At 43.7% G+C, this 9407-nt stretch overlaps 2 protein-coding genes across 4 annotated transcripts in view; one reads left to right on the top strand and one right to left on the bottom strand.

Moving 5' to 3' along the window:
• The window catches only part of KIF15 (kinesin family member 15), a 61640-nt gene extending 60139 nt beyond the window's left edge, over nt 1-1501 (bottom strand). For all 3 annotated transcript variants that reach the window (XM_064274681.1, XM_064274682.1, XM_064274679.1), the window contains exon 1: nt 1223-1501. In XM_064274681.1, the coding sequence (XP_064130751.1) occupies nt 1223-1241 (19 nt within the window). In that variant the 5' untranslated portion in view covers nt 1242-1501. The remainder of the gene's footprint in view (nt 1-1222) is intronic.
• On the top strand, nt 1464-8899 carry KIAA1143 (KIAA1143 ortholog). The gene is made up of 3 exons (XM_003409707.4): nt 1464-1614; nt 6413-6557; nt 7417-8899. The coding sequence occupies exons 1-3, from the start codon at nt 1507-1509 to the stop codon at nt 7629-7631; spliced, it is 468 nt and encodes a 155-aa protein (XP_003409755.2). The 5' UTR covers nt 1464-1506; the 3' UTR covers nt 7632-8899.
• The last annotated feature ends 508 nt before the right edge of the window (nt 8900-9407 follow it).

Below are 9407 nucleotides of genomic sequence, written 5' to 3' on the forward strand. Positions count from 1 at the left end.
GCTCACTAGGAGCCTGTACACAGACCAAGAGACATCCATTCCAAACAGAACAAAGGGATACTGCATGGTTTAAAATCAAGAAAGGTGTGTGTCAGGGTTGTATCCTTTCATCAGACTTAATCTGTATGATGAGCAAATAACCTGGGGAGATGGGCTATATGAAGAAGAATGTGGCATCCAGATTGAAGGAAGACTCATTAACAACCTGTGATATGCAGATGACACAACCTTGCTTGCTGAAAGTGAAGAGGACTTGAAGCACTTACTGATGAAATCAAAGACCACAGCTTCAGTATGGATTACCTCTTAATATAAAAACAAAAACCCTCACAATTGGACCAATAAGCAATATCATGATAAACGGAAAAAACAGTGAAGTTGCCAAGGACTGCATTTTACTTCGATCTGCAATCAATGCCCATAGAAGTAAAGAAGTAGCAGTGAAGAAATCAAACGACGAACTGCATTGGGCAAATCTGCAGCAAACGACCTTTAAAGTGTTAAAAGGCAAAGATGTCACTTTAAGAACTAGCGCCTGACCCAAGCGATGGTGTTTTCAATCGCCTCATATGCATGGGAAAGCTGGATAATTAAAAGGAAAAGCTTTTGAATTATGGTGTTGGCGAATAATATTGAATATACCATGGACTGCCAAAAGAAAGAACAAGTCTGTCTTGGAAGAAGTACAGCCAGAAGGCTCCTTAGGAGCAGGATGGCTTCGACATGTTATGAAGAGGGATCAGTCCCTGGAGAAGGACATCATGCTTGGTAAAGTAGAAAAAAAAAAAAGTAGAAGGTCAGCAAAAAAGGGGAACACGCTCAACGAGATGGACTGACACAGTGGCTGCAACGAGGGGCTCAAACATCACAACGATTGTGAGGATGGCGCAGGACCAGGCAGTGTTTCGTTCTGTTGTACACAGCGTCAGTGAGTCGGCAGCGACTGACGGCACCTGACAACAAGCTCTTCCCAAGCGCCTAGAGCAGCGCCGGGCTCGTAGCATGCGCCCGGTACACAGAGAGAAGGGGTGCGAGCTGTTCCACCAGTGTATTGTCTCGGAGGGGCAGAGAGATTCCAAACACTCCTCGTCGCTCAGTCAGCCCCCGCCGTTCACACACAACAGGGAACCTTCCGAGCGCCTGGGGGGCGGGGGGCAGCGGTCCTTTCGCAGCTGTATTTCAGGGCGGGGACGGGGTCACGAAGCGGGAGCTACGTACTTACTTTTGCAGCCGGGCGCCATGGCACCTTCACTCCCGGATCCTGACCCAGACACCTAAGCAGCCGAAGCCTCCGCCTCCTAGCCGCGCCGCGCGCCGGGATTCCGCCCAGTCAAGATGGCCGCGAATTTGAATTTGGCGCTCAGGTCGGACGTTATCGCCATCACTGAGGTCGCGGGATAGCCCGGCTTCCGCCCTAGGGGCGGGACTTACGTGACGTCACGGGGAAGCGCCGTCCCCTTTCAACGTCATAAGTCAGCTTTGGGCGCTGTTGTTCCCCAGACCGCCATGAGCAAGCGGAATCAGGTGTCGTACGTGCGGCCTGCCGAGCCGGCGTTCTTGGCCCGCTTCAAGGAGCGGGTGGGCTACAGGGAAGGGCCCACCGTAGAGACCAAGGTAAGCCGCGGCCAGCCGCATTACCTGGGAAACTGCGGCCCACCCCGCCATTTCCGGTTTCTGCCTTGACTTGGAAGCCAGTTAGTGACTGGTACCTCCCCTCACCCACGCCCAGTCCTCAAAATTGTTTTTCAGAAATTCCTATTCTAACAACTAGTCCTCTTGCGCACGAGAAGATCTTTGTCGTTTTCAAGGCGCTGCTGTGTTCTTGAAAATGATCTGATCCAGGTAAAGCGCCTGGTCCTTGGTAGATTCGTTAAGAAATACCTGTTACCTGCCTTTTCGTTCTCACTTGCTTACCTCAAAGCTTCTGAGGTAGCAGGGTGGATAGTGCGTCGTCCCCCTTTTTCAGATAAGGAAACTTGAGGCCACTCTATCAAAGAACTTAATGTCCTAAGACTCGAGTCAAGCGTGTTGGGAGGAAGGTCCTGGATCTAGCCCTGTGCTTTGTTACCAAAAAGTAAGTCTGAGAAGAGTGGATCTGAGTCAAAACGTTTATATTCTGAAGCCTAATACGAGAGAACTTCAGGAAAGAATCACACTTGACTAGTTTAGGGATAGGGTCGGTGGGAATCGACTTCTAAGCCCTCACAGACTTTCACCCTAACAGATTCACACCAAAACCTGCTCTTCGTCTTTCAGTAGTTAGAGACCATTATGCTTAGGGGATGTCTGGAGAAATAATTTATTTTGTACTCTGCCTAGCACGTATACTAAGATCCAGCCTTCAAGCCTCTTAAAGCATAGAAGAGACAAGATAGACTTGAAATTATTCAACCCAGTGAGTATGCGCTAAACCAAGGCACTGTGTCAGGCTCTGAAAGGACAAAGAAATGGGTCTCCAAAATGCCATTTTCTTTAACACCTCGCTCAGCCTCTTTTTTTACTTTCACGGGTCACCACCTCTGTGAAGCCCTTCAGATCTCCCCCAGACATTTGCTCCTTCTCTGTTCTTCTCTTCACTTTGTCCACTTCTCAGCTCTAATTAATAACTCATCATTTTGCATTGCAACTAACTACCTGAGGACCCGTGTGTCTCCACCACTAGATGGAACTCTCTAGGTTAGTACCTTAATCCTCTGTACTTTGCCAGCACAAAGCCTGGCACCAAGTAATGGTCAATCAGTTACATTGGTTGGATGACTGTGCTTGTAACAGTCAAGGCTTCATGGAGGAGTGAATATTCTGATTAAATTTTGAGCATAGATAGGTCAGGAGCTAGAGATGGGAACAGCATGGGTAGAGGTGATGATGGCATTTAGAAGTGATAGAGGGACTAATGGCAATGAAGTGTGGTATGTTTATAGTATATATTTTTTATTATTTCTAAACGTGTTTTACTTTTTTTTATTCAGTAGGCAACAAGGAGCCATTTTTGAGTGCCAATAACATGATCAGGTGATAACATGACCACTCCCCACTATCAGAAACAGTGATGATGCCAAAGGGATGAGGTTTGAGAAAAGAGGCATACCATAGATTCAGCAAGGAGAATATGAGACCTAACTTTCTGGTTTGCTTGAAGTCCTGGTGCTGATCATGGACCCACAGTTAACACCTTGAAGATTACAGCTTGGAACACTGTCTTAGGAGCACACTGGGGGAAAACACTTTCCAATCAGTATCAGTGATTTGGGTTGACTGATTTAATCAAGAGGTTTTTCTATAGAGAAATACCCATGTTGCTGTGTTTGAGAGGCCAACTTCATTCTTAATCAGTTTGAGTATATAGTTAGCATTCTGATGAACTATTAACAAAAGGAAAAGTGTTTCATGGGGAATCATTATATAATTGAGGTAAATCATCTTACCTTCTTGGGAGTTGATTCAGGAATAGCTTTGGACAGTCCTCAGTGGTTCTTGCCACAGTTATTTAGACTGTTTCTCTCGCTTGTCTAGTTTGAAAAAAAAGGCAGAAGAGACTCAGAATCATGAATGTCAGTGTGATGAACGCCAGGAATGATTTTATTTCACTTTTCCATTTCCTTGGCTAAAAATACTAATTATCTACTTGTTTGTGGTCATTTACTGGAAGCTTTCAAAGAAAAATAAGCAGAAACTGATTGTCTTAGTTTTCTAGTGCTGCTATACCACAAGTGGATGGCTTTAACAAACAAATTTACTCTCTCATGATTTAGGAGTCTATAAGTTCAGGTTCAGGGTGCCAGCTCTAGGGGAAGGCTTTCTCTCCGTCTGCTCTGGGAGAAGGTCCTTGTCTCGTTTCAACATCTGTGGGCCCGACCTTACTTGGAAATCTCCATGTGTCTTGGCATCAGTCTTCACCCTGGGTCTAGGAGGTTCTCAGCACAGGGACCCCGGGTCCAAAGGACGGGCTCTGCTCCCATCTCTTCTTTCTTGGTGATAGTAGGTCCCTCTCTGCTCACTTCTCTCCTTTTATCTCTTGTAAGATAAAAGGTGATGTAGGCCACACCTCAGGGAAACTCCTCTTACATCTGATCAGGGCTATGACCTGAGTGAGAGTATTGCATCCCACTCTAATCCTCTTAAAACATCAGATCACATCATAGGGGATGATTACATCATTACTGAACTGCCAAACCACTGAGAATCATGGCCCAGCCAAGTTGACACATATTTTTAGGGGACACAGTTCAATCCATGACACTGATGATTAAATAGTGAATTAACATGGGTATCATTAAAGACCACCATCCATCTGTCAGTTTGTCTTACTGTGGTGGCTTGCGTGTTGCCATGATGTTAGACGCTATGGCACTGGTATTTCAAATACCAGCAGGGTCACCCATAGTGGACAGGTTTCAGTGGAGCTTCCAGACTAAGACAGACTAGGAAGAAGAGCCTAGCAGTGTACTTCTGAAAACCATATGGATCACAACAGAAAATCGTCCAACTCACTTGCTGTGGACACATCATCAGGAGGTATGAATAGCTAGAGGAGGACATCGTGTTTGGTAAAGTAGAGGGCCCGTGAGGGCAAGGGGGACCCTCAGTGAGATGGACTGGCACAGTAGCCACAATGATGGACTCAGCCGTGCTGGCTATTGTAAGGACGTTGCAGGACAGAAGGTCTCCATGAGTCAGAGCACTCAGTGGCAGCTGACAACAACAACATGAAAGAGCAGATGTGGAGTGATCCAGGCAGACTGGGAAATGAGGGGTGTAAACAAAATGGGTGGATGTGCTTGTGAGTAATTTGCCAGGGCTTCAGATGGTTCATCACTGTTCCTCACTGTTGGTCTTTTGTGAATAGATAAACAAATATTTTCTTGAGTTTCTGCTGTGTGCCAGGCTCGGTGCCCTAGATACAGAGACGAAACACATAGTACCCTCTTGAAGGAGATAGCCTAGTGGAGACGTAGACATATATAAAAGTGTCATGCTCGTCACTTATGGGCCATGCACGGTATAAGTAAGAAGAGGAGGTGAGGTCAGGCAAGCACTCCTAGAGGATCTAAGTCTGGAAGGTGGCTTGAGTAGGAGTTGGCCAGAGGCAGGAGGCCAGTCTAGGCACTGGGAACTTGTTCAGAGACAGGTGGAGCAAGAGCTGATATGGTCATGGATGCCAAGTTCTCACATCTGGCTGGAGTCTAGAGGCCATGAGAGAGTTGTGGAGGATAAGCTGTGGTTGTAGGCTGGAGCTGGATCACACAGGGTTTTGTTGCCCTGTTTTGGAGACAAGTCTCTGTGAGAAGTAGAGTAACGGAAGCTATTGAAATAATGTGTGAAGACACATTTTGGTGTGCATGCCTTTCAACCCAGCAATTTCACTTCCAAGAATTTATCTTACATATAAGATCACAAAAGTAAACAAAAACATATTCAAGGATTTTTCATAGTAGGACAAAACTGGAAACAACCAAATTTTTAATTTATGAAGCACTGGTGGACAAATAAGGAGCCCTGGTGGTGCAGTGGTTAAAGCGCCTGGTTGGCTGCTAACCCGAAAGGTTGGTGGTTTGAACCCACCAGCCACTGCAGAGGAGAAAGATGTAGCAGCCTGCTTCCATAAAAATTACAGCCTTGGAAACCCTATGGGACAGTTCTACTCTGTCCTGTGGGGTCACTGTGAGTCGGAATCGACTTGATGGCAATAGGTTTGGTTTGGATGGACAGATCATTTGGCAAAAGGTTACCGTTTGTCATATATGTGTAGTGAGTACATGGTTTCTGTTACGTTATTCTCTATCCGTTTTTATATTTGAGAAATTTCATGATCTAAACTAATAAGGAAAAAGAAAGGAAAGCAAGTCACCAAGTAGTCTCCTGTTTGTACACAAAATGTTTCACATGCCTACATGTTTGTATACATGTAGAAAACAGCTGAAAGGATACCCACTAAACAGGCTGCTGGAAGGGAGAAGGGATGAGCAGAGGTGGGAGAAAGCATACATTTTACTTGTTGCTTTACGAACTTTGCTGCTGCTTGGTTATTTTTTGGTCTAACTTTGAGAAGAGATGGAGGTGAAAGGGTTGGTGAGGACCAGGGAGGACCAACATGGTTCACCACTGCCCCAGGGAGGATGGGAATGATGGCGGTCCATAAAGCAGAGGGTCCTCAAGGTGGAACTTGCAGCCTGGGGTCCTGCCAAGACAGAAATGAATCCAGTGGACAAGCACCAAGGGCGACTGGCAGTAGGCCTGTTCCCTCCTATGGAGGGGGGCTAGGCTCTTTGGAGTTACTTGAAAATTCATTGCCAAACACATTTATTCAATTAAGTTACTGCTTTCACTTTCATAATCACAGTTTCTCACAGAGCCAGTGAGTTGTGTTTAGGTCAAGGTCAGTGGCCTACAGACTGTTTATGCTTTCTTCTAGAAAATCCAGCCTCAGCTCCCAGAAGAAGATGGTGATCACAGCGACAAAGAAGATGAACAGCCCCAAGTAGTGGTTTTAAAAAAAGGAGACTTGTCAGTTGAAGAAGTCATGAAAATCAAAGCAGAGATAAAGGCAGCCAAAGCGGGTATGTCTGAAAGAAGTCTGGTTTTTCTAAGTTTAAGGAGCCTGGAATATGAAATGGCTTTATTTATGCAGTGCTTTGAAGGGCATGATCCTAGATTTAAACTTGGGGTTTGACCCTCAGTAGATTAGATGTGTGACCTTGAGCAAGTTATTTCACCTCAGCCTTAATTTCCTCATCAGTAAAGTGGGGGCAATCATTGTACCACCTTATTGGATTGTTAGGATCAAGTGTGAATTTAAGTAAAAGCATCCTTTTAAAAAAATAAGGTGGTTTGGTTTACAAACCAATAAACAAAAGTCTATTTAATTAGTACCTGAAGTGCGGTTTTTTATTATCGCTAAACATTTATTACATTGTTTTAGGCAGAAATGCCAGCTTTCTAAACAATCACTTTTCAGAGTACTTATAAAATACAACCTGATTGTAATTAGCTGGGCGCTGACACATTTATGGAACACTTCAGCGAGTTTTTGTTGAGTGACCACATGTCTCGTGGGGCATATAGCTAGAGGCTAATTGACTGAAAGACATCCTTAATACAATATGAGATGTTCTTGCCATTTGACAATGCAATGAAGACAAGTATATAAAGGGAAAGGAGTCCCTGGGTTGCAAATGGTTAACATGCTCAGCTGCTAACGAGAAGGTTGGAGGTTTGAGTCCTCCCAGAGGTACCTGGGAAGAAAGGCCTGGCAATCTTACTTTGGAAAAATTCAGCGATTGAAAACCCTATGGAGCGCAGTTCTACTCTGACCCACATTGGGTCGCCATGAGTTGGAATCAGCTCACAGCAATAGGCTTTACAAAAGCAAAGTGGTGCAGAGGGAAGAAAAGCTCTTTAATTCTGTTTTTGCTGCAGATGAAGAACCAGCACCAGCTGATGGAAGGATCATGTATCGAAAACCTGTCAAGCGTCCCTCTGATGAAAAATATTCAGGTTTAACAGCAAGTTCAAAAAAGAAGAAGACAAATGAAGATGAAATAAATAAGCAGGACTCAGTTAAAAAGAACTCAAAAAAGCAAATCAAAAATAGTAGCCTCCTTTCTTCTGGCAACGAAGATGAAAATGAATAATTGTACATATTTTGGACTTAGTCTCCTTTGAGAGTTTATGGGATTTTTTTTAAGATAACATTTTTTTCCTATTATAAAACTGTTGATCTCGCGTCAATACTCAGACGCAAGATGCCAACCATACAGAAATTAACTATTATAAATATTTTGTTATTTCCCGTGTATGGGTATGTATGTATGTAAATTATATATTTTTTAAAACAAAATTAAGATTATATATGCCCTGTGACCAGCTTCTCACTTAACATTACAAGCATTTTCCGAGGTCAGTAAAATCCAAAAACCTGACATGATTAAGTGGATCACCCCTTGCATCTTCCTCATTAGCAGAACCCCACTTTAGGTGGGAAGAATGATACCTCCACAGCTCCTGACGGGTGATCATGTGACTCAGCTTTGGGCAGTTAAGAGATACAAGCTGACAAAAACCAGTGGTGTTCTGATGTAAAGGGGCAGACTTGGCGAGCGTGAACTTCTGTCCTCCTCTCATCCTGCCTGGAGCACGGATGGGAAACCTAGGAGTGCCAGAGCCATCTTCAGGTGTAAGGAAGGCAGCAGCTTGGTCTGGCTGGTACAGTGGAAAGGTGTGGAGCGAGGGTCCCTGGTGGCATGCCTCGTGGGGCTGCTGCACCAGCTGTGACCCCTGGACCTCTTGATACATGAGCACAGTCATCATCCTGCTCACTTAAGCCTCTGTCAGGTTTCTGTTACATGTAGCCAAATGCAGTCCTAACTGATACTGTAAATAACTGCAATAAAACAGTTCAGAAAGGCTTTTTCAGAAATCTGTGGGTACATTTCTGATGATTTCCTTAGAATAAATTGCCAGACGCAGAATTATTGGGTCAAAGCATTTGAATAGTTTTAAAGCTATTGATGCTTACTGTCAAATTGTTTTCTAGAGAGGTTACCTAAAATTTATTTCTTACCATGAGATGGTAAGAAATACCCGTTTCACCTCAACCATGATAACCGCACCAGCCTTGGACTGGCGCCAACCTTTTAATTTTTATCAATTTGATGTACTGAAAATGGTACTTAATGGTTCAATTTAATTGGCATTTTCTTTGCTCTGCCAGGGATGCTAAACTTTTTCATACATTCATAGACTATCTTGTGTTTTTTTTCAATTAACTTTCTGTTCATTTTCCACTAGTATAGTCATATTTTTCTTACTAATTTGTAAATTATCTAATCTAGCAATCTTTTGCTCTATTTTTGTTGTTCTGTTTCTCAATCTCTATTAAATAAATAATTATATTCTCTTGTTCGTTTTTTTATTTTTTACATTTTAAACTTGACTTCACCTGGAATTTATTTTGGTATATTTTTCCTTGACTAATCAATTGTCCTAGAACTTTCTTTCTCACTGATTTGAAAGGCCATCTGGATGAGAGAATTCTTGACAATTCATTTATGTTTATTCAGTTGAATGAGAAGAGATCCGAATGTTGGAGTGGGGCAGGAGGGAGGCACTATAAGGTCTGAGCCTTTCCAGGTGATTCCTCGAGATCCTACTTAAACCTAATAATTTTCCTCGTTAGAATAAGTCAAACCACCAAAACTGGGGGTTTGTTAAGATCACGTCCTCCGCCAGCCACATCCATCTGTAATTATTCATTTCAGAGCATTTTCATCATGACTTTGGTGCCACATCTTTCTCTTCCCCCATTTTAACTGCCTACTGTAAAGAATGCTCATAAAGCGATTGTGTGGGTGGGCTAGGGAGTCCGGAAATAGGCTTTCCTAAATCTTGCAAACTCGTCCTGAAGCCAT

Source organism: Loxodonta africana, chromosome 22 (assembly GCF_030014295.1).
Source record: "Loxodonta africana isolate mLoxAfr1 chromosome 22, mLoxAfr1.hap2, whole genome shotgun sequence".
NCBI classification, from domain to species: Eukaryota; Metazoa; Chordata; class Mammalia; order Proboscidea; family Elephantidae; genus Loxodonta; species Loxodonta africana.

Coding starts and splice junctions, on each gene's coding strand:
- KIAA1143 (XM_003409707.4), top strand. CDS start 1,507: ATGAGCAAGCGGAATCAGGTGTCGTACGTGCGGCCTGCCGAGCCGGCG. Junction 1,615..6,412: donor GGCCCACCGTAGAGACCAAG/GTAAGCCGCGGC, acceptor GCTTTCTTCTAG/AAAATCCAGCCTCAGCTCCC. Junction 6,558..7,416: donor GATAAAGGCAGCCAAAGCGG/GTATGTCTGAAA, acceptor TTTTTGCTGCAG/ATGAAGAACCAGCACCAGCT.